Here is a 24,290-nt window from a genome sequence, read left to right as displayed (position 1 = left end):
CCTGTTTTCTGTTGTTTTGGTATGTGTTTAATTGGTCAGGGCGTGAATTTGGGTGGGTAGTCTATGTTTTCTGTTTCTATGTTGGTTTAAGGGTTGCCTGGTATGGCTCTCAATTAGAGGCAGGTGTTTGGCGTTTCCTCTAATTGAGAGTCATATTAAGGTAGGTTGTTTCACAGTGTTCGTTGTGGGTGGTTGTCTTCCGTGTCTGTGTATGTTGCGCCACACGGGACTGTTTCAGTATGTTTGTTCGGTTTTTGTGTAGTCTGTTTTCCCTGTCCGTGCGTTCTTCGTGTTACATGTAGTTCTTAAGTTTAAGTCTGTTTAGGTCGGTTTGTTATTTTGTAATCCTTCCAAGTGTTTGTTTTCGTGTTTCGTCTTTGTGTTAAAAAATCATTATGTATGCACAACCCGCTGCACGTTGGTCGAATCACTACTCCTCCTCTTCGTATGAAGAGGAGGAGGAACGCCGTTACAGAGATGTTATTGTCAATAGACCACTAACAGCTACAGTGCCTTCAGAAAGTATTCACACCCCTTGACTTATTCCACATTTTGTTGTGTTACAACCTGAATTTAAAATGGATTAAATTCTCACCCATCTACCCCATAATGAAGCATTTATTTAAAATGTAAAAATAAAAATGTCTTATTTACATCACAATTCACACACTGAGTTAATACTTTGTAGAAGTACATTTGGCAGGGATTACAGCTGTAATTAATTCTGGGTAAGTCTCTAAATTTCTTCAAACTCTGTCAAATTGGTTGTTGATCATTGCTAGACAACCATTTTCAGGTCTTGCCATAGATTTTCAAGTAGATTTAGGTCAAAACTGTAACTCGGCCACTCAGGAACAGTCACTGTCTTCTTGGTAAGACACTCCAGTGTAGATTTGGCCTTGTGTTTTTGGTTATTGTCCTGCTGAAAGGTGAATTAATCTCCCAGTGTCTGGTGGAAAGCAGACACTTCTTTTCAGACACTTCTTTTCTTTTTAAAGTCTGTGAATCGCTGCTTTAATGCCTTGTTACAAACAGAATGTATGTTGTGGAATAACTTTTTTTCTGTACAGGCGTCATCCCTGTCAATGAGGTTTTTATTGTGGAGTATTTTTTTCCCCACCTTTATTTAACCAGGTAGGCAAGTTGAGAACAAGTTCTCATTTACAATTGCGACCTGGCCAAGATAAAGCAAAGCAGTTCGACACATACAACAACACAGAGTTACACATGGAGTAAAACAAACATGCAGTCAATAATACAGTAGAAAAATAAGTCTATATACAATGTGAGCAAATGAGGTGAGATAAGGGAGGTAAAGGTAAAAAAAATAAAACTACAATATTAAACTCTATAACTGTTTTAAAATCCCTGATCTGTTTCCTTCCTCTCCGGTAACTGAGTTAGGAAGGACGCCTGTATCTTTGTAGTGACGGGAAGTATTGATACACCATCCAAAGTGTAGTTAATAACTTCACCATGCTCAAATGGATATTCAATGTCTGCTTTTTCTAGGTGCCCTTCTTTGCGACCATTGGAAAACCTGGCCTTTGTGGTTGAATCTGTGTTTAAAATTCTTTGCTCGACTAATGAACCTTACATAGAATTGTATGCGTGGGGTGACAAAGATGAAGTAATGATTTAAAAAATCATGTCAAACACTTATTGCACACAGTCCATGCAACTTATTGGGATTTGTTAAGCATATTTGTACTCCTGAACTTAAGGCTTGCCATAATTAAGGGGTTGAATACTTATTGACTCAATTTCAGCTTTTAATTTTTTATTTGTAAAAATGTCCAGTGACAAAAAATGTGTAGGCCAGTGACAAAAAATATCAATGTAATCAATTTTATATTCAGGCTGTAAAACAAAAAAATGTGGATAAAGGGGTGTAAATACTTTCTGAAGGCACTGTATAAATACATTTAATTTCAGCTAATTAAATTTCAACTCTATAATATCTGGGCCCTGCAGACAGACATACTCTTCCTCAGGTACCAGCTGCACACTCCAAGCATACAGACACACTCCATTTACATTCGACATACCAATTGGATACATCACAAATCATCAGAGAATATCTATCCACTCTTTTATCCTCCCAACCCATCACCATGGTAACCCATGGTGCTGCAGGGTGTGTGTGTGTGTGTGTGTGTGTGAGCCTGTGCCTGATCACACCAAAGACTCACTCTCAGACAAAGGGGGAGGGCTATAGACATATGCTTGTCTGAATAGCTCCATGTTGGAAGCAATAAAGTGTTATCTCGCCAATAACAAGACAACCATGCTAAATGTGTCTGTTTTGATGGATTGAATCTGCAGTAGCTTTTACCCCATTAATTGTCGCAGTTCAAATACATAATCAATAGCTTACAATGTATTGACCAGGAACCTGCTGTGTGCTACAAGATGGATGACAATAGCCCTGAAAAACATGGAACAATGTGTCTATTGTATAAAAAAAAACTAGGCAAGTCAGTTACAATGAAGGCCTAACAAAAGGCAAAAGGCCTCTTGCGGGGACGAGGGCTGGGATTAAAATAAAAATATAGGACAAAACACACATACGACAAGAGAGACAACACTACATAAAGAGAGACCTAAAACGACAACATAGCATGGCGACAACACAACATGACAACAACATGGTAGCAACACAACATGGCAGCAGCACAACATGGTAGCAGCACAAAACTTGGTACCAACATTATTGGGCACAGACAACAGCACAAAGGGCAAAGTGGAGACAATACATCACAAGAAGCAGCCATAACTGTCAGTAAGAGTGTCCATGATTGAGTCTTTGAATGAAGAGATGAAGATAAAACTGTCCAGTTTGAGTGTTTTTTTTCAGCTCGTTTCAGTCGCTAGCTGCAGCGAACTGAAAAGAGGAGTGACTCAGGGATGTGTGTGCTTTGGGGACCTTTAACTGAATGTGACTATCAGAACGAGTGTTGTATGTGGAGGATGAGGGCTGCAGTAGGTATCTCAGATGGAGGGAGTGAGGCCGAAGAGAGTTTTATAAATAATCATCAACCAGTGGGTCTTGCGATGGGTATACAGAAATGACCGTTTACAGAGGAGTATAGAGTGCAGTGATGTGTCCTATAAGGAGCATTGGTGGCACATCTGATGGCCGCTCGAGAGCACCATTACCTGCCGATCTATGAATTACATCTCCGTAATCTAGCATGGGTAGGATGGTCATCTGAATCAGGGTAAATTTGAAAGAGGAGCAATTACGATAGAGGAAACCAACTCTAGATTTTACCTTAGCCTGCAGCTTTGATATGTGCTGAGAGAAGGACAGTATACTGTCTAGCCATACTCCTAAGTACTCTAAACCCTCAGAGGTAGTAATCACACCGGTGGGGAGAGGGGCATTCTTCTTACCAAACCACATGACCTTTGTTTTGGAGGTATTCAGAACAAGGTTAAGGGCAGAGAAAGCTTGTTGGACACTAATAAATCTTTGTTGTAGCCCCTTTTATTTCTCATTCTCCCTGCATCCTGGTACTATAGAGCTCGTTGCTATTCTCCTATAGAGCACCCACAGACAGAAACACAGACACATAGACAGGCCAGTCTGGAACCCATGTAAAGTTATTTTAGGCAACCGAAACACACCTCCCTTCTTTGCCAAGTTTGCAGTCCCTAAGCAACTCTATACTTTTTGGGAGGAACGACCAATTGGAACCGAGCTAAAGAGGGGTAAAGCCTGCGTTCTGCATAGCAGCACGGCAGCACTGGAGAGCACAGCCAGGGAGCGACACAAGGTGAGGGGGATAGAGAGAGAGATGCGGCTGGGTCTGCTGCGCAGTGCAGCAGCTAAGCTCAGTCAGCTCAAGGTTAATATAAAAGTGGATTTACAGTATATTACAGGATAACAGCATTCCACACTCTACAGGATTGGATTAGATCCTACTGTATAATAGGTATTCTGTATACAGTCACAGTGAGCTGTCCTTATTAGAATCATATGTTCAAGCATCAACCCCTCATAAAAACCATCATATGATGGAATAAACATCATTGGCATATACAGTAAATACTAATAAAATATTATACTTATGTAAAACAGGTGATTCTGTATTAGAATTTTAGTTTGAACTGATAACAGAATAGTACTAAGGCCCAATCAAACTGTCACTTCATAAAATGTACAATATATTGTTTGGGTTTAACCAACTGATCTTCTTTGTTTATCCTTGTTTTTCTAGGGCAAAGTTTCGCCCAGGTTGAATCTGATAAATTATGAAATGGCCTCAATCGAATTGTCTACAATGATTTATTTAAACTAGTTCATAATTCATTAACCCAAAGTGGAACCGCCTCAAGTAAAATTACAAATAACTGATTATGTGAATCAATATATGAAGATAACTCATTTAAAACCTGAAAATGTCCAAACTTGGTGTAACCAGTTAATTACCGTTTTCAAATTCACAACTATCAAATGTTGCTTTTCAACCAAAAACAGAATGATCTCATCGGTGTTTCTCATTAATATTAAATTAACTGGAGCAGCTTGAGGTTCTCCAGGCGTAGACACGGGGATCCAGCCCCACCCAATAAGATTGGGTAATATACATAAATCATTTTTATTTAATTTTTATTCTTTACCTGTCAGTGTTCTAAACGGGACATGATGTGTCTTTACTTGACTTGGGCAGGAGCTCACCGGAACTGAGTACTGGCACCTCCTATAGAATATTATCTCAAAAGAACTGAGGACTTCCTGCACCTAAATATAAACTGTACCGGCACCCAACTCAAGCACTGGCCTAAACATGCATTCACCGTCAGATAGAATTCATAGCAAGCAGTAAGGGGGTGCTGGGAAAACGAAAGGGATATATGTTGACAATAATAGTAACACATTTTATTTGGCAGACGTCTTTCAGGACACAAAATCGAGTGCTGTACATACAATTCATTTGATTTAGGCTTAGGTAATGAATTTGATTATGTAAAGCGAATCAATTTCAAAATAATGGGCGGGTTCTGGCACGTGTCACTTTGCACAGATAGATACCAAGTGCAGTAAATAGTAGCAATCGCTGTGTAGGCTATGCTACACTTTGTAGGCTACTCACCGTTAGCAAGCTAAGACTTATAGCCAACTTGTAAAGTAAACAAGTAAAATGGCCGAACAACGCTCACTATGAGATTTTTTTCAAGAGGCCGTGTATAGACGAGAATGTTGGAGCATTTGCCAAGTTATTTGATATCAGTGATTTCGCCATGAAGGGCCTCCACCCTCTAGATCAATCACTGATTGCATTGATCTAATGGAGGGCCTTAAAGACAGTTTCGGTACATTCAGAGACAATGATCAGCACTACAACACTGTTTTTTATTCAACACTTATCAGAAATCATGAAAGCTCCCTCCGCTGAAACATGACCATCAGTCCAGTGAAATAAAAAAACATATAGAAAAAATCAACAAGTTATTTCAGCTTATGCTCCGATGTGTCTCACAAGTAATAGGCTATAACAACTGACCTATTACCAGTGTTATCATATAGCCTAGCTATAACAATGGACCTTTTACCAGTGTTATCATATAGCCTAGCTATAACAACTGACCTATTACCAGTGTTATCATATAGCCTAGCTATAACAATGGACCTTTTACCAGTGTTATCATATAGCCTAGCTATAACAACTGACCTATTACCAGTGTTATCATACAGCCTAGCTATAACAACTGACCTTTTACCAGTGTTATCATACAGCCTAGCTATAACAACTGACCTTTTACCAGTGTTACCATACAGCCTAGCTATAACAACTGACCTATTACCAGTGTTATCATATAGCCTAGCTATAACAACTGACCTATTACCAGTGTTATCATACAGCCTAGCTATAACTGACCTATTACCAGTGTTATCATACAGCCTAGCTATAACTGACCTATTACCAGTGTTATCATACAGCTTAGCTATAACAGCTGACCTTTTACCAGTGTTATCATACAGCCTAGCTATAACAGCTGACCTATTACCAGTGTTATCATATAGCCTAGCTTGAGAATTGAGTTTTGAAATATAAGGGACTCTACATCTCTTATTATACTGTATATGAAAACAGGCAAATGTATGAAACAATATTTATTTCCAGTCAACATAAATAGCCTATTATTTATTTATAAAAATAAAAAAATGGGGGGGATAAAACTGCTCTGTAGTTAGGCCCTATTGGCTATTGATCATTTCATTGATATCAGACAATACATTGTCGGCACACTCCATCTTCCGCACCCAGCAGAGAATTGCACTCTGCTTGCATTTTGACTCATAAAGTGACCTCGGTTAAGAAAAGGTTGGTGACCGCTGTCTTAGTCTACATAGGCTATGGCCTAGTATTATGTGTATGAGCATACTGCTAGGCTATAATTTAAGTTTCCTTTGATGATGTCTAATGCAAACCGGATCTACTTTGATTGGCCTCCGTACCAGTGAATAACACTAAACAGGCCTCGTTGGACACCCCCTTCGGGCCAATGACGTGTCTTCTGAAAATCAACATTCTAACAGTCTGCTCTTTCTGTTACTATATAAACATCAAAACATCTTACCGGCTTGCGACTGTAGGGGAAGTTGCAAAAGACCCTTTCTGGCACTCCGTTTCATTTCCCTGCCTCTGTGTCAATTCCAAGCTGCACTGTTCATTAAATTCTTCATATACATTTTAACAATTGATTAAATTCTTACCCATCAGACTATTGTCAATTTAATCTGGTCTTTAGGCTAACTCTATTGTTACGTGTGAAATTAGTTTCGATATAGTTAGGTGTAGTTTCGACGGGTCATCATCAGCTTCACAGGTTTGATGGGCATGAAATAAAAGACTTGCCCTCTATAAACTGCGAACACATATTCTGTTTGTGATATTAAGATTTTAACAACGATAGTGTGTTAGATAGACTTATTTAGGAAAAGTCAAGCATGGGGGGACATACGTTTAAAAATGGCCAAGCAATTAAAAAAAGTACATTTGTTTTTAGTCAATATGACACTCTCAGCTCTCCTTGTGTTAAATGCTTACATTTGTGGCCGCCTAGCCTAGCCTAGCCGACTATCTCCTAGTATCTGAGCCAGTGAGAGGTTGCCAAGCCTATTGCAATCATTACTGTTACATAAGGGCATTATATTATAGTCTCATTGTCTATTAATTATATGTCTATGGTTATTTATATGTCTGCGTGTAGGTCTATGTGAGTCGCATGTTAAATGCAAGTCATGGATTTACGTTGGCCTACGAGACTATTTGGTCTGTAATGCGAAATCACATGTTCTATGGTTTGTTGTGTGTGGTCGATTACAGTAGGGTATAAGGTCAGCTATACTTTTATGATCATTTAATGATGATTTGAGTGCCCAAATCTTGCCCAACCTACATTTTTTTCTGGCCCTGCCATCAACAGATTTCTGCCTGCGCCACTGCATAGCATTAAACATTTTAAATCCAATATGGTGGTCTGCCTGTGTACTCTCCCAAATCATCAATAAAGATGTTTCTAGAAGACACATCAAACATCACTCAGTCTCAGCATGTGTCGATGTTGAAGGCAGCGGTGTGGCACTGCGCCTGTTTGTGTACAGGCCCCCTAGTGATCGCATAGCCTCAAAGCACCTATAAAACATTCAGCGCAGTGCTGACAAGACACAGGAGAGGAATTAGAGAGGGAAATATTAAACCAGCCACAGGACGAGGAAAACTGACAATATGATTTCAATTCACCGACAGATGCTGAGGCGAGGGACAGTGTGAAATAAATCACATTGGAGGGAAACTAATTCTTGTCATCTTTCATGTTTTACAGTACAAAATCATTTTGTGAAAACAAGAACACAGGATTATCTACCTCGTCTCAATCTTTGTGTGTATTCATTGTTCATAATGGCCTTTGCAGTTGAAGTCTTATGTATATACTTCAGAAAACCAATTTGTCTGTGCTGCCTCTGTTGGACAGTCAACACAAGGCCCCTTTGTGTTACCTGTATCTCAAGTGTGTGTGTGTGTGTAGGTGTGTTGTTTATTTCACCTCACACAGGTTCTTCTCCTGGGAGCCTCTGGACTCCTGGGCCTCCTGTAGCTCTTTCTCTAGCTGTTCCAGACGAGCCACACGGATCTGCGAGTGGAGACAGAGAGAGGGATGAGCAAGTGAGAGAGCGAGAGTCTTTAGTCGCCACAGACATTTTGTGAGGTGACAAACATTGTGCAACACCCTCCATAACAGCACAGTTTTAATTTCTGCGGTTTTTACATGTCAACTGTGTGTGGATACGCAGGGCAAACTGGGCCATCTGTTGCATCCCAAACACGTTTCAGGAAGAAGTACCACACTCAATAATGTAAGTGAATGCTTTGACAACAGCTGTCAAATGTCACTGTCTGTGTTGCCATTCCAGAGACAGACTTGGCAGAGAGTCCTTCTCCTTACCTGAGTCCGCTGGACCATTTCATCGCTGGTTCCGAAGCGTTCCTCCATGACAGAACGCAACTGCTGCGCCTCGAACTCCAGCTGCTGGCGAATGAGGTCCATCTGTATGGAGAACTATGACGATAAGGAAGAGGAGGTTAGTTCCCACGCAACACAAGAATCAATTTTGAAACAAAATGGTTGCTAGTTTCTCTGCTGAAGAGTTTGAATCTCATCTGCACACCTGTTTAAACAATAATGAGTTGATTTCATGACAATGAGCACACCAACAAAACCATTTTTTTTGTATATCTATGTAAACCAGGGGTGTCAAACAAATTTTTCCCCAGGGGGCGCATTCGGTCTTCAACAAGGTCCGGAGCACCGCACTGAAAATTGGTTATATTTCCTCGCTGTCAAAATTGTCAAAAAGTAGTCCTCTATCCATCGGTTTTGGAATTTTCAAATGCTCCCTGACTGTTTAGCTTTCATTTCACTGATTATTAACGAGCTGGACACAGTCAAGAAACTGTATGAATGTAGGTCCATTATAATTTCTACACAGTTTCAATTTGGTTTTAGGCATTTTAAAGTATATTGAGTTTGCTCTCACTGTGTCGATGCGTGGCAGTTGGTTCAGCCGCTGAGACAGGCCCTGGAGCTGGCTGTAGTACCAGTGACGCTCCCTCTCCTCCTTGTCTATCTCACTCACCAGCATAGCCCTGGAACACACACAGCCACACAAACCTTTAACACACAGACTACCATCCGCAACATGACTGGGGATTCAAGGTGCCTCACTTTTTTTGGGTGGGGGGGGGGGGGGACTACAGATTTACTGTGAATGGTGATGTTTACGGTAGTATTACAAGTAATGCATGCATCTGATTGAACAATGGCAAAGCGCTTACCTCTCTTTGTAGAGGTCTTCCAGATGCTGGGCCGTGATACGTCCGTCTCCCAGCATGGCTTTGGCCAGGGCTCCATCCATGAGGTGGGGGTGTCCAGGATGCACGGCCGTGCCCTCCCCTGACAGAGAGGAGCTCTGGCGGGATGAAGGCCGTAGGGGGCTCCTGGCTCTGGAGGAGGAGGGAGGCAAGCAGGCCAGACGATCGTCCATGTCACTCGACTGAGCTGCCAGACTGGCTAGACTGTCTGGGAGGACGCGCAGATTGTGCGGCTGGTACTTCAGCTCATAGTAGTTGGTCAGGTCCATGTGCAACTCTGAGAGAGAGAGAAAGAGAGAGATATTAATTCTTTTTTTTTTATGAACCATTGAAATGGCCTATTATTGAATGAGCTATGTACAATATCAGTTTAATGCAAGACAGACATTAAAATGGGAGAAAATAGATGGAAAACTACATCAGATGTACCTTTGAGCTGATCCAGCACATCAGTCCTCCCTGAGGAGGCCAAAGTGCCAGCCTCCAGCTCCAGTTTATTCTGCAGGCCCTTCAATACCCCCTAGAGTGGAGAAAGCAATTCATAATTACTGTGTCAACTTGAAGTTGCTGTTGTGGCCACAGTAAAACCAAAAAAGAGTCACAACCTGTTGGGTCTCTGATGACCTTAGAGGTGAAATAAACCAAGCAATGAAAACACTGTATATGCCTCCTATTCCTCTCCTTTTTATCCTCTCGTAAGATGTCATATCATAGTAGCTTGCCTGAAATCACAGCCTTTCTTCGAATGAATGTCCTCTCACTGGAAAATATACATTTTCTTTTTCTTCAGATGGACGGTTTGGTCTGTTTGCCACCAGTATCCGGCAGTGTGAGCTCTCTCTACAGAGAATCTTGGTTTTCTGCTGATAGCTAAAGCCGACCTCGGGAATATAAAGGCTTTAGCTGGGGATTATCCAGCTGTGCTCAGCATCTGGGCACATGTGCCAGAGGAGTAATAGGACAAACCCACATGCATTGGGGTTAGCACCTACGATTACAGTTTCAGATTGAGAACTATCAAGATTATGATTGATGTTGCTGGCTGCAGCTATGGAACGGAGAAATCATATTTCGGTACGTTTTGTTGTTCATTTTGTAAATTCTGATTTGAAATAATTCATTATGGAAGAAGGATGAGTGGGGCTTTTTTAATAACCAGATTATGTTACGTGTTTTGACTTTTCTGCTCATGCCTCTCAGAATCAGGTGCACAGTATTTTAGTGGTAGTCCACAGTACACAGAATTTAGGCTAAAGCCACTCTAAAGCACAATGGAAAGCCTGATTCCACCCCTCCACCCCCAGTAATCCAAACTCCCCTGACATTGAGAGTGTCTATTGGGTCAGAAGTAGCATGACAAAGCAATCAAATGGGTCTATGGTTTCTTCTCTCCATTTTCAAACATCGTTGGGAATACAAATCTCTGTTCAGAGCCAGTAGAGAACCAATAGGTCTATTCCTCCCTGTGAATAAAATATGCCAAGGCAGAAGTCCTTACTATGTCTTCCATCAGATTCCCTCTGTCTTTTGAAGAAGGAAATCATTTCCCAAATAACACAGTTTGATTTTAAGTTAAAGTGACAAGAGCTGGGTGATTATGCAGGATAGAGCTGATTTATTCCTGAGGTAACGCAAGGACTCTGCAACGTTCTGCAGGAGATGAAGTGGTACACACTGAGAGTCGGGGTGTGCCATTTCGTCTTCATCTGATCCCGATCATATTAATCCACACAGATATCATATTATGATGAATGTCTATAAAGGCCAACCGTTTCGTCGATAGACAGACGAATACCAAACAGTAAACCATCCTTGCAATGACACATGGTGTGACAGAAACTTGAAGCGGATTCTTTCCTGGAATCCAGGGAGAGGATTGGTCACAGAGGGGGAAAAAAGACTATGCTGTCAGACACGCAGGGATTTCAAACAGCAAAAAAATCTATAATGAGAAAACATCTTATGGGCTGAATGGTCTAATGATTTCCCTCTTCCCCAGCAGCTTGTCTCAATCCCTGCTGGCATCATTACTGTAACGAAGACAACTGGATGGATCCGTGCAGAAAGGGGAATGATTCAAGTGTGGCCCAGTGCCTCGTCTATCTAGCCTAGGGATGCTAGCCATGAAGCATTAGCGTCTCCAGTCACTCAGGAGAGAAACTGGGTCACTAGTGAAGGAGTTACATGAAGTCTACAGCATCCTCCAGGATCGGGGCTGAACCCTATCCATCTCAGGCAGATCTGAGTGGATTTTGAATTGGAAAACGTCCTATCTGTATCTCAATCATGCTATTAGCCACGACTTGACAAAATAGAGGGAAGGATCCTACGTCTTCACTTGAGCCTGTTTGCTACTGCAGGAGAATAATCCTGCAGCAACAGGAAATGTGAATTATGTGAATTATAATTAATGGACATTCTTGTAGTGGTTGATACATTTTTGGTAAGGGAGAACCGTCTGAAATTTCAATATGGAAATTACAAACATCAGAAGCCTTTTTAAAACCTCAAATACACTACAGGTTTTACATTTCCTGCATTGCAGGAAAGCTCCTGCAACATGGTGATCAAAGTAAGATCCTACATTCAAAATGAAAACATTGTCTTTTAGAAACCAAAGCAACACTTTATCTTAGCAACTCTTAATCATCTGTGTCTTAAACGTTTTAAAATCTTTGGTCTATATGCAACGAAACAACAAACAATAAGGTCAATGCAATGGTTGACCTTCCACCTTTGCGACATCAAATCAACACTCGAATCCTATCCTATTACTATTTCCCCGTTAGCCCTGGGGTCATCCCTTTGCCCTCTCTCACCTTCATGTCGGTGGTCTCGTTCTCGAGCTTAGACAGGTGGTTGGAGTTGTCCTCCAGCTCTCTACGCAGATGGGAGTTCTCCTGGCGGAGAGCTTCCACCTGGTAGACCAGCTGGTCATAGGAAGCTGTGGAGTTGGCCATCTTCAGGCAGTGTTGTGGTCCCTGCAAGCAAGGAGAAACAAGTGAGATTGAAGGTTAGTGTGGTGTGGAGGTTAGCTTCTTGGCAAACTCTGGCATATCATGCATTTCTTATTATAAGGTTATTCCATTGTGTCTTTGCAGAATCATTTATAGGAAAACTGCCCATTTTATTTCCCAATTGATACTCATACAGCACATAGATAAAAACAACATAGATAAAAAAGAGATGCTCAGGGCTCCTCCATACGTACACTGCCGCTCAAAGGTTTGGGTCACTTAGAAATGTCCTTGTTTTTGAAAGAACAGCACATTTTTTTGTCCATTAAAATAACATTGAATTGATCAGAAATACAGTGCAGACATTGTTAATGTTGTAAATGACTATTGTAGCTGGAAACTGCTGATTTGTAATGGAATATCTACATAGGCGTACAGAGGCCCATTATCAGCAACCATCACTCCTGTGTTCCAATGGTACATTGTGTTAGCTAATCCAAGTTTGTCATTTTAAAAGGCTAATTGATCATTAGAAAACCCTTTTGCAATTATGTTAGCTTAGCTGAAAACTGTTGTTCTGATTAAAGGAGCAATAAAACTGGCCTTCTTTAGTTGAGTATCTGGAGCATCAGCATTTGTGGGTTCGATTCCAGGCTCAAAAAGGCTAGAAATAAAGACCTTTCTTTTGAAACTCGTCAGTCTATTCTTGTTCTGAGAAATGAAGGCTATTTCATGTGAGAAATTGCCAAGAAAATGAAGATCTCGTACAACGCTGTGTACTACTCCCTTCACAGAACAGCGCAAACTGGCTCTAACCAGAATAGAAAGAGGAGTAGGAGGGCCCGGTGCACAACTGAGCAAGAGGACAAGTACATTAGAGTGTCTAGTTTGAGAAAGAGACGCCTCACAAGTCCTCAACTTGGCAGCTTCATTAAATAGTACCCACAAAAGACCAGTCTCAACGTCAACAGTGAAGAGGCGACTCCGGGATGCTGGCCTTCTAGGCAGAGTTGCAAAGAAAAAGCCATATCTCAGACTGCCCAATAAAAAGAAAAGATTAAGATGGGCACAAGAATACAGACACTGGACAGAGGACACTGCAGCATCCCGGATTTCTCAGAACAAGAATAGACTGACGAGTTTCAGAATAAAGTTATTTGTTTCTAGCCATTTTGAGCCTGTAATTGAACCCACAAATGCTGATGCTCCAGATACTCAACTAGTCTAAAGAAGGCCCATTTTATTGCTTCTTTAATCAGAACAACAGTTTTCAGCTAAGCTAACATAATTGCAAAATGGTTTTCTAATGATCAATTAGCCTTTTAAAATGATGAACTTGGATTAGCTAACACAACGTGCCATTGGAACACAGGAGTGATGGATGCTGATAATGGGCCTCTGTACGCCTATGTAGATATTCCATTAAAAATCTGCTGTTTCTAGCTACAATAGTCATTTACAACATTAACAATGTCTACACTGTATTTCTGATCAATTCAATGTTATTTTAATGGACAAAAGAATGTGCTGTTCTTTCAAAAACAAGGACATTTCTAAGTGACCCCAAACTTTTGAGCGGTAGTGTCGATATAAACAATGTAGAACATGCGAAGGGCTCCTCCGGCTACATCCCTTCTCCTCTCTGCAGTGTAAGGTTGGCAGCAGATGGTACACAGAGAACCTAATCATCTGTCAAATCAAGTTTAGCTCTGTTTTGATCAATCTTTGTGCTTGGCCGAGCCTGAATTCACTCTCTGTGTGGCCATTCAATATTGGCAATGTGCTCTACGGTTTGTTTAAGCAACGCATTAATCTGGTTTTAGAGTCTATGATTGTTACGGATATTGGATAATATTATGGTATTTGATACCGCTGGTTACAGCAGTTGAATATAAAACCATATCAAAATGACATTGCAGCATACAATATTTATTATAGTTGCTGATCATTTGAAGCTTTTGTGCATCATTTGTGTATACATCACATTGTAACTCATAAGTTTTGTCTGTGCTACAGATGTAGGATCTTAATTTGACCAGTATTTTCACAGTAAAGTAATCCTGCAGCAACAGGATTTGAACGTTTCTCCCATAATGTTACTTGAGCAGTGGTTAAGCTATTAGTTTATTAAAATTAGGGTACATGAAAGGTGCAATAATGTTAATATAACCGTGTGTTAGTGTGGGTTTTCAGTGAATTTATGTAAATCATAAAGCTTATCTGCATTTCCTGTGGTGCAGGAAATGTTTTGCAACAAAAGAGTGATCAGATTAAGATCATACACCTGCACATGTTATTTGATCATTTGTTACTCTTTTTACTAGATAAGAAATGTTGTCAGGGAGGAAAAACAATGCAGTGGGTTTTGATAAATGGGCTGCAGGGAGACATTTTCTGAGGTTTGAAGGAGTGGAAGTGTTTCATAAATATATGGTACAATAAATCGAATTTGACACCAATCTCACTTCTGGTGGCTTTGATGCAATTATATAGAAGCAAATCAAATTCACAATTTCATCCCTAGTCACCTTGACATCAATGAAACCAAATTAAGCCAGTAAGCATTTGTGCATAATGCCTGAAGCAGTCATTCGCTCTGCTTTTTATGGAGACTCCGACGGCAGTGACAGATGTACATTATTAAAGCCTTCCTGCTCTTCATGACTGGTGATGACAATAACTGCAACAGTGATTCTCCTGGGTCTGTAATTTGACACATCATTTTTATGTGTAAGACTTGCATGGCAAGTGGTGTTACATTTTGACTATTTGAGGATGTTTGCTTTTCAGAGAGAGCAAGAGCAATCATTTGCTCTATTATGGAATTACAATGGTTGCTATTTTTAACAAAGCAATGAAAGATAACGCAGAATTGAAATGCATACATTTTTTGGGTAATTAACAGTTAGAAATATTACTTGTTGAAGAATTACTCGTCATCAAATCCCCATATGAATACAAATCGAGACATACAGAAAAGATAAGTCTTATTCAATGAATTTCAATGGGTTTTGATGACTCTTCGTTTCACTTGAACAAACGTTCATTCCTGCACACTGCAGCCATCTGAATTGCTAAAGGACCTCGGCCAGTCTTTGTTAGACCTAGTGATGAGATTCCCTTCCCGCAGCAGTAGCGTGGATAAGGGGGAGGTGCAATCCAGCCCACTTCCATATTACCGGTGGAGGACGTCTGCGACTCGGGCACGTCACAAAGGTCAGGCTATGGACCACGGTGCTCTGGGGGCAGACAGGCAATGTCAGTGCGGCAAACCCTCCGCTGGAATACTGCTGCATTTCATTACCTTGTGTCTGTCTTTCACCCCTTAGGGAATTCACAGTGGAACAAAATGGAGGGGATAGGGCTGATGTAGTATTGGATTGAACGTGTTGAAATGTTTTATAGTAGAAAATTGAGGACTAGCATATCCTCAAGCTCAATCTGATTTGCATTGAGAAAAACAGACTTGTTATTACGCAACGGTAATGCACATTTGTATGTGATTAATTGTACAATATTTATTGGTGAAACAGAAAAATGCTCATTTTGATTGCAACAATTATTTTTCCAAAGTGTGGGTTTGATTGAATTCGGTCCATTCTTTTGTTGTCCTGTCTGTGTACTCTGTTGCCGTATTCCTCTAAAGTCAAATCACATCATTTCTCTCTCAACAAGCAAACTGCGCTACTACGTAACGAACAGATGGCTGTTCATTTAAAGGGAATGTCAGGCCAGAGTTTGTTATGCAAAGGACATCCACAAGCTTGGAAAAATCAATGTAGCTCAAATACAGCCTCGCAAATCAATACTGAAAATCTAATGGGTTGGAGCAATGAGAGTGGTGGTATTTTTCCAAATGTTTCCATCAGTGAGTCACATTCTCTCACACATTGTTATCTGTGTCCACATGTACTGATAAGCAACGCAGTATGTTACTAAAATTAGGCGGGTGATGATATGCATCCAGCCTACACAAAGCAGCCTTAGCGTGTCTATCTAATGGCTGTGGACATATGGGGACACATCAATGCCCATGCCTTGAACACACAGCTCTTTATCATTTCAAAGTGGGGGACATGAAACACATTCATTATTCTGCCGGACAGCATTGAAGGCAGTGTGGCAGTCTGTTGTTGAAGGCCAGCCACTGATGCTTGAGCAATGCTGGATAGGGAGTAGGTACTGAGGGGGCGTGTTGGATTGTGGTCCTAAGGGAATTCAATACAGCTGGTTGATTTTTCCAATTAGGTTTCTTCCACCAAAGGAATATATTCATGAGCTGGCTCACGGTTCAACGTTATCGCAACGTCCTTCCATATTAATTGCCCCTGTGGCAAAAGCATTAATTGCAGTGACATATTTATGTCAGGTGATGGCTATTTCTCTTGCATTTTTCCCTCTCTTTTTATCCCCAACATGGCTCTTTCTGTTGTGTCCTATTTGCTGCTGGTGGGGCCGCAATGCATGCTGGGTAATCTGTGAGGAAATTGTCCCCCAGAGGAATATAATTCAGACGAAGCCGTGTGAGTGTTAGCGAGCCTGCCAACGGAGTGCTACAGTTCGAGACTGTTTCTATGGAAACAGCCAATCCCCTTTCACGCTCTGGAAAAGGTGGTAAAAGTGAGGATGAGATGAATAAAGGCGAACCAATCAGAAGGGGTAATAGGGGGTAGGGGTAATCGATGTAGCAGAGCCAAACAACTCTATATTATATTCTCTATCCTGCAGCTATGTTGGACAGCACATCCCTGTTGTGTGTGGTTAAGTAAGCAACTCATATAGTGCAAGTCTATTGATACCAGCCAAATGGAATGCCATTGACATGATGTGCTGTGTACTTCACAACTGGCTTGTGCAGTTTCCATTCAGAACCACAATCTGATGTTGAATTACTGTTTATTTCTATCAGTGAGTGACTAAAACACTACATTATCAAAACATCTGATTCCAAAATCATGGGCATTAATATGGAGTTGGTCCCCATTTTGCTGCTATAACAGCCTCCGCTCTTCTGGGAAGGCTTTCCACTAGATATTGGAACATTGCTGCAGGGACGTGTTTCCATTCAGCTAGCTGCAAGAACATTAGTGAGGTCGGGTACTGATGTTGGGCGATTAGGCCTGGCTTGCAGTCGGCAAAAGCGTTCAATGGGGTTGAGGTCAGGGTTCTGTGCAGGACAGTCAAATTCTTCCACAACCATCTCGACAAACCATTTCTGTATGGACCTCGCTTTGTGCATGGGGGCATTGTCATGCTGAAACAGCAAACGGCCTTCCCCGAACTGTTGACACAAGGTTGGAAGCACAGAATCGTCTAGAATGTCATTGTATGCTGTAGCGTTAAGATTTCCCTTCACTGGAACTAAGAGGCCTAGCCCAAACTATGAAAAACAGCCCCAGACCATTATTCCTCCTCCACCAAACTTTACATTTGGCACTATGCATTGGGGCTGGTAGTGTTTTCCTGGCATCTGTCAAACCCAGATTCATCCATTGGACTGCCAGATGGTGAAGTGTAATTCATCACTCCAGAGAACGTGTTTCCACTGCACCAGAGTCCAATGGCAGCGAGCTTTACACCACTCCAGCCGATGCTTGGTATTGCGCATGGTGATCTTAAGCTTGGGTGCGGCAGCTCGGTCATGGAAACTCATTTCATGAAGCTCCCGACCAACAGTTATTGTGCCGACGTTGCTTTCAGAGGCAGTTTGGAACTCGGTAGTGAGTGTTGCAACCAAGGCAGTCCCGTTCTGTGAGGTTGTGTGGCCTACCACTTTGCGGCTGAGTCGTTGTTGCTCCTAAACGTTTCCACTTCACAGCATTTACAGTAGACCGGGGCAGCATTAGCAGCGCAGAAATTTGGCGAACTGACTTGTTGGAAAGGTGGCATCCTATGATGGTGCCACATTAAAAGTCACTGAGCTCTTCAGTAAGGCCATTCTACTGCCAATGTTTGTCTATGGAGATTTTATGGCTGTGTGCTTGATTTTATACACCTGTCAGCAATGGGTGTGGCTGAAATAGCCGAATCCACAAATTTGATGGGTTTTCCATATACTTTTATATATCTAGTGTATATGCAGTAACCAGAGCTTACACAACCCTTGGCCCGGGAGGCTATCTTCGACTTCTCTACTGTGAGTAACACATTACACACCTACACTTTATAGAGAAATGTGGCAAGATGATCCCGAACTGATATATGGCCATTTTCGGATTTCACAATAACTATGTTTAGGATTAGGTAATACCCATGTTTAGACAATGTAAACAAACAAAACGCAAACAAAGCCTTGTTCCACGCCTATAAGGTCAGGCTGAACATTAGCCATGCTAGAGCATAAATGCCCTTCAGCAGCAGTGGGCTGGGGACGAGCCGTGCTGTGATTAGCTAGTCAGCTCTGTACTGCAGGCTCTTTCGCTCTCCAGTCATGCAAACACAATAGGAGCCAAAGGTCTGAGCCACATCCACTGGCTGCAACTGGCGCTTGTGAAGTCAGCGAACTAAGTCAGGCGAAACAAAAAGGCTAATCAAGAGCACTGTCCCCTGACGACGGACGATGACTCAAAGGTTGCGTGGGCATAAAAGGGAAAAGGGGGTTCCGGGTTTGACAAGAAACAAGCAGACATCATGGTTTCTGAGTGTTGTCTTGTTGTGTGGAAACAGTCAAGGGCTCAAGTTCAGAGGTCCATGAGGGTTTGTAGGAGCCAAATAAGCTTTTTGTTGCCTCTCCCATCTTGTTTGTCCTAATTATGGTCATATGTTTAAATAATTAGCCACTAATAGCAAGGATACTGCAGTAATAATACTAATTCTACTACTAATAAAAAATTATAATATAATAATAATAATTCTAATGCATATTCTTTAACAATAACCATATTATAATATCAAATAATAATAGGCTCCTAATTTTCTAACATTACTGAGTTTATAAATGTATTTCAGTCCAAAAAACTGTAGGTAAGTAATAGATTTTCATTATCATGATCATCATATATGTTTTTTTTTTACCCTATCATTATGTTGTCATTACATTGTTTACAGGGTGAGTCATTTCGATACAGTCCAACGGTCCGCAGCTCATTCTGTACAGTGAAAGTAGGCCATGAATGGCTGCGCAGAGTGTGACCAGAACAAAGAACACACGTAGCATACAGCTAGGATTCTCCCCCCAACCAACACTGCTGCATTATTTCTTCCTCCACCACCCTTTCCCTCCAAGACCGTCTGGTTACCACGGCAACGGCACCTACCAGTGAAGATGGTGAGCCTGAGGATCTCTCTCTCCTCAACCAGACTGTCTCGTTCTTTGTGCACTATTAGGTGGAATCAATCGTATTATGCTGTAGTAGGTGTCGGTGAAAGACGTACAATGCTCTCGCAGTAGGGCGGTAGCTCAGGTGCGTTCAAGGTGTTGATAAATGCCTAAACCGTTGCTAAGTCTTTTTCTAGTATAAAGTGTAATGAAATAATATAGTCTACGGATCAACAATGCAGCAGTGCTGTGGTTGTTTAATCCTAGCTATTATTATGGTCACTTTGGTCAGAAATATACAGTCAAACACAGAGGTGTTGAATGAATGTGAGTTCCTAAATGCATGACACAGTATTAAAGGACATTTCCCATCTCATGAGAAATGCGTCACCTCACCGCCATTTTTCATTAATGGAGAAACCCACTTCCATGGATTGAGCATGAGGTCAGACCAGCCCATACTGACAGTGACGGGGTCAAAAGGCCAGGTAATATACTGTCCTACCAATATTCTTAGAGTGAGCCAGGTAGGAGGAGCATCTACTGTAGACACTCATCCAAAATGAAATCCAGAACATCAATTATTCAGATATTGCGAACGGGCGAGGAAGTCCTGCAATCTGATCAAAATGTAATTTTGAAGTTTTGTGAGGTTTCCAGACACAGATATTTTTTCTTCTTTCAAAATAGCGTCTTTCTTGGCAATTGGACAAATCCGAAGCTTACATAGGTATTGTCCTTGCATGGGAAAATAAGACAGAGCAGCGTTATTTGTAGATTTGTAGATGTATATCGAGTTTTCGGGTTCTAACACATAGCTAACACAACATACATGTCGTCAGTAGACCTACCTAGCTAGCTCATTGCTAACGTTACAGCTAATGCTAACAGCACAGATCATTGCTAGCCTGGAACTGAATGGCCATCCCAGCCTAGGGACCGGACTGTGAGAGCTAGAGTGTTTCCATCAGCTTGTCACAGCTGGGACTGACTATTCTGTACATGTTCATTAAGTGAGGAATCAATACGGTGTTAGCATTGGAGTTGACTAGAATTCACTTGCCAAAAAGCCTCTCATCGACATTTTTCAACTCTGTGCCGAAGTTCTCAAATGACCCAGACACAAAATGATCCGTCTCTCTGGGGACACGTCCTTCAAAAGGGGCCGCAACATTTTGTTTTCATCAATTACGTGGATGCTCTATGTAAAGGGTGATATGCGTGTGGTAAAAACAACTCAAGAAGACTGCATAATTAGTGACCTGCAATTGGCCCTTTGTTTATACAAGCTTACATCATGAAGGGAAAGGCTTTCGCTAGCTACAGCTGTCTACAGGTTCTAAACCATTCATGGGTCCCAATGTCAGATAAATGATGGACTAACGCTATGATCTTTAACCTAAGTGGGTCTCCCATAGCAACTAATACAGTAACGATGAGTCAAGAGAGGAGGTTAAGAGAGAGGAGAGAGAGGAGCAACGTACAATGTAAAGAGGTGGTAGGCTTCCATAGGTAGAACGGAGGACATTTCCCATTGTTCTAGTGACAGAGGTTAACATCATCCCACTATATCCTCTGTGGATAAGAGATCTTCCATTTGCATTCTGAGTGACGAGCATTCAAATGGTGAGCAGGGCAGGCTTTAGTTCACTTTAGCTAATTCTGTCAATAACTTTGGGTCAGAGCTGAAAGGCACTGCCTCAGAGATTGTATCTGAAGCAGCAACAGGAGGAGCATTTCAGCATCCATTAGAGGAAAGAAGGCTTTCAGTGATAATGGAAATAAGGCCCTTAACTGTAGGAGAGATGAAGCAGAGGAGGAAAACAAACACATGATCGTTCCTGCCTCCCAATCATTGGAAATGTCTATTGCAATTGGCTATTCATTTTAAAGGGAAAGTGGCAAACACATGTCAAACGCATGTCTATATGGTTGTTTCCTCAATGTAGATGACATGGATTCTTCCCTGTCAGTGACATTGAAGAGAGAACCATAGACATGCATTTGATCTGAGGTTCTGTAACCGGCTGTCAAAATAGTCTGAAAATAGAAATATCTCTGATTAGGTGTTATACATTTGTAATCTGCCGACATTGCTAAACTTGGATATTCCCTTGAGCGCGTCAAGATAAACACACACCATTTGGAAAACAAATATATCACAGCTACACTAGACTGGCAAATGCTTCCCTCAATAACAAAGTCATACAAAGAAAAATGCTGACAATTCTTCGTACTTCTTCTCTGGGCGTGGTTGCCCATGTCAATTCACATAGACCGCTCATGAAAGGTTCAAGGCTCATGAAAGGTTCAAGATAGGTCTATATCCTAATCTCCCTTCAAATATGATGTCAAATGTTTTGGACCTGTCAGTAAAGCCCTTCTCCCTTCTTCTCAGGACTAGAGAAGGGACGTGAAGTTATGGGAGGCAGGTCAATTAACGCTCTCTTGGTTAAAGCAAATTGACTTGTCAACCTTATTGAATCTCAATTCAAGGCTTGTCGTTGTCCATAGACATCCATACACAGAATAAATAGTGATGCCAACGACATCAGGGCTCAGCTGTTTTCCTCCACAAAATCTGGCGTGTCAGTTAGTAGCTCATCCCTTCCCTAAAAAAATCCTCACGTTATGTAATATTACATAAGCGCTTTCCATTTTGTTGGGATTTTCAGGCCTGGGGATTACATTTACATTTTAGTAATTTAGCAGACGATGTTATTCAGTGCAACTTACAGGAGCAATTCGAGTTAAGTGCCTTGCTCAAGGGCACATTGGCATAATTTTCACCTAGTCGGCTCTGGGATTTGAATCAGCGACATTTCGGTTACTGGCCCAAAGCTCTTGGAAGATTCCAGGCCCAAGATTCCAGACCTGGCAGTTCTCTCTGTGGTCCAGTTCAGTTCCCCTGGACAGTTTAGACAACTGCAGTGAGGAAGTGAAAACGGTGAGGGAAATAGTAATATTGGATTCCTGGATGTTGGTGTGAAGACCTGATAGGAGACATAGGCCTACAGAGATGGTAAAAGCGATAATAGGGCACAGCCACACCCGGTAGTTGTATGATTGAAGCCACTCAAAGTATAATCAAAGCCATGGGCACAGTGAGTGGCCAGTCCCTAAGAGACTCATTAAAGTAGGATCTGCACTGGTTACCATTGCTCTCTCTCTGTGTGTGTGTGTGTGTGTGTGTGTGTGTGTGTGTGTGTGTGGTGTGTGGTGTGTGGTGTGTGGTGTGTGTGTGTGTGAATAAGATCAATGATGCTATGTTCTTGTCTGCTGCTGGGTTTAATCCCCATGTTTCATGTGTTATATGAAGCCTGTAGTATTTAGCTCTATGTGTCTATTGCTTTCCTTCTTCACATACCATATCTATTTTTCTTATGCGGTGGGATATTTTTCCCAGAAATGTCACAATCAATTATATTTTACCCTGATGAGGTTCAGGTGATTGATTCAAACAAATAACAAAAATGATACTTCATGAAAATGTATGTGCAAGCATTCTAATGTAAATGCGATACATTGTGTAATCCATAGGCTAAAAACAATGACAGACAATGAAGCCTCCTTCTCGTCAACCAGCGCAGGTTATGAATGTCAATCCACTATTGCTTAGCCCGACAACTTTATAAAAAAGGCTCCAACTAGATATACGGAAAATAAACTGCATCTATTAAGGAGGACATCACACAACAGCGATGGTCTCGTTTTCTTCCATTGACGACGTCAATGATTCACCTTCCAAATAGGCCACCGTCGAACAAAATGCACCAACATGCACGAATCAATTTCAATGCAAAAATATGCCCACGATTTATTGACTTCAAATGGAGGGTTGGTTATTTGTTTGATAAATAGCCTGCCACTTACCCTTTAGGATAAACCATCAAATTAAGTTACCTGGATAAGCCTACCTATTTCAATCGACCTTGCCTACTACAACCCCATACATTTTCAGGTATTAGGCTACTAACATATAGCCTACACTATCCAAATACATTGGACAATTGGGGCTCCAAAAGATTGAACATAAAATGTATTCAATTATAAAAGCGTCATGTATATCTTGAACAAACCCACTTTCATGCATTTGCTTGTTTAACATTCTCTTCACATCAGGACCACTCTCCCTCCGCGCAGCTCGCGACACAACCAATCTAATATGCAGCATCGTAGATAGAAATAATATAAAAAAGAATCGTAGATTTAAAATGTTGTCATGTAAGACAATTCTAAGCGTGACAATTGTGTTGGATTCTTACCTCATTTCCCGAGCCGTGTGGATTTCAGTAGGGCGTGGAATGAGAGAGCGGACTCTGTGGGATGGATGCTGAATTCACCACTAGCTGCGTGCTGTGACGCTATAGTCTGATGTCACATACCACAGCCTCTCTCTCTCTCAATTCCACATAAAAAAAAGCTCCTTATTTCTCTTGGCAGGCAAATGTTGAATATAGAAGGTATTATAACTATTTTTGAAATACGTTTAAAAATGTATAGCCAATGTATATTTCTTAAAGTATTGCATCAGCTGCATTCAATGGAAACTTTAGAAACTCTACAAAGCGCCAAAGGATTAATGCAGTAAACATAGGCATATGGGTTAAAAGGATTCAGTTTAGACGTTCAGCGTAAAGAATGGTCAGCAAAGCCTTTAACTTAAACTTAAAACATGTACGTGGAAGTGCG

General features: G+C 41.3%; 1 protein-coding gene across 1 annotated transcript in view; it reads right to left on the bottom strand.

The window, feature by feature from the left end:
* Nucleotides 1-23,955, bottom strand: part of apc2 (APC regulator of WNT signaling pathway 2) — a 37,244-nt gene extending 13,289 nt beyond the window's left edge. The window contains exons 1-7 of the mRNA XM_055862019.1: nt 23,864-23,955; nt 12,203-12,364; nt 9,813-9,903; nt 9,348-9,660; nt 9,050-9,158; nt 8,458-8,571; nt 8,059-8,145 (exon numbers count right to left, since the gene is read on the bottom strand). Of these exons, the coding sequence (XP_055717994.1) occupies nt 8,059-8,145; nt 8,458-8,571; nt 9,050-9,158; nt 9,348-9,660; nt 9,813-9,903; nt 12,203-12,343 (855 nt within the window). The 5' untranslated portion in view covers nt 12,344-12,364; nt 23,864-23,955. The remainder of the gene's footprint in view (nt 1-8,058; nt 8,146-8,457; nt 8,572-9,049; nt 9,159-9,347; nt 9,661-9,812; nt 9,904-12,202; nt 12,365-23,863) is intronic.
* Between the last annotated feature and the right edge of the window lie 335 nt (nt 23,956-24,290).

The sequence above is a fragment of the Salvelinus fontinalis genome, chromosome 14 (genome assembly GCF_029448725.1).
Source record: "Salvelinus fontinalis isolate EN_2023a chromosome 14, ASM2944872v1, whole genome shotgun sequence".
Classification (NCBI taxonomy): Eukaryota; Metazoa; Chordata; class Actinopteri; order Salmoniformes; family Salmonidae; genus Salvelinus; species Salvelinus fontinalis.
Note: the sequence above shows the minus strand (reverse complement) of the source record. Positions and strands in the feature narration are given on the sequence as shown.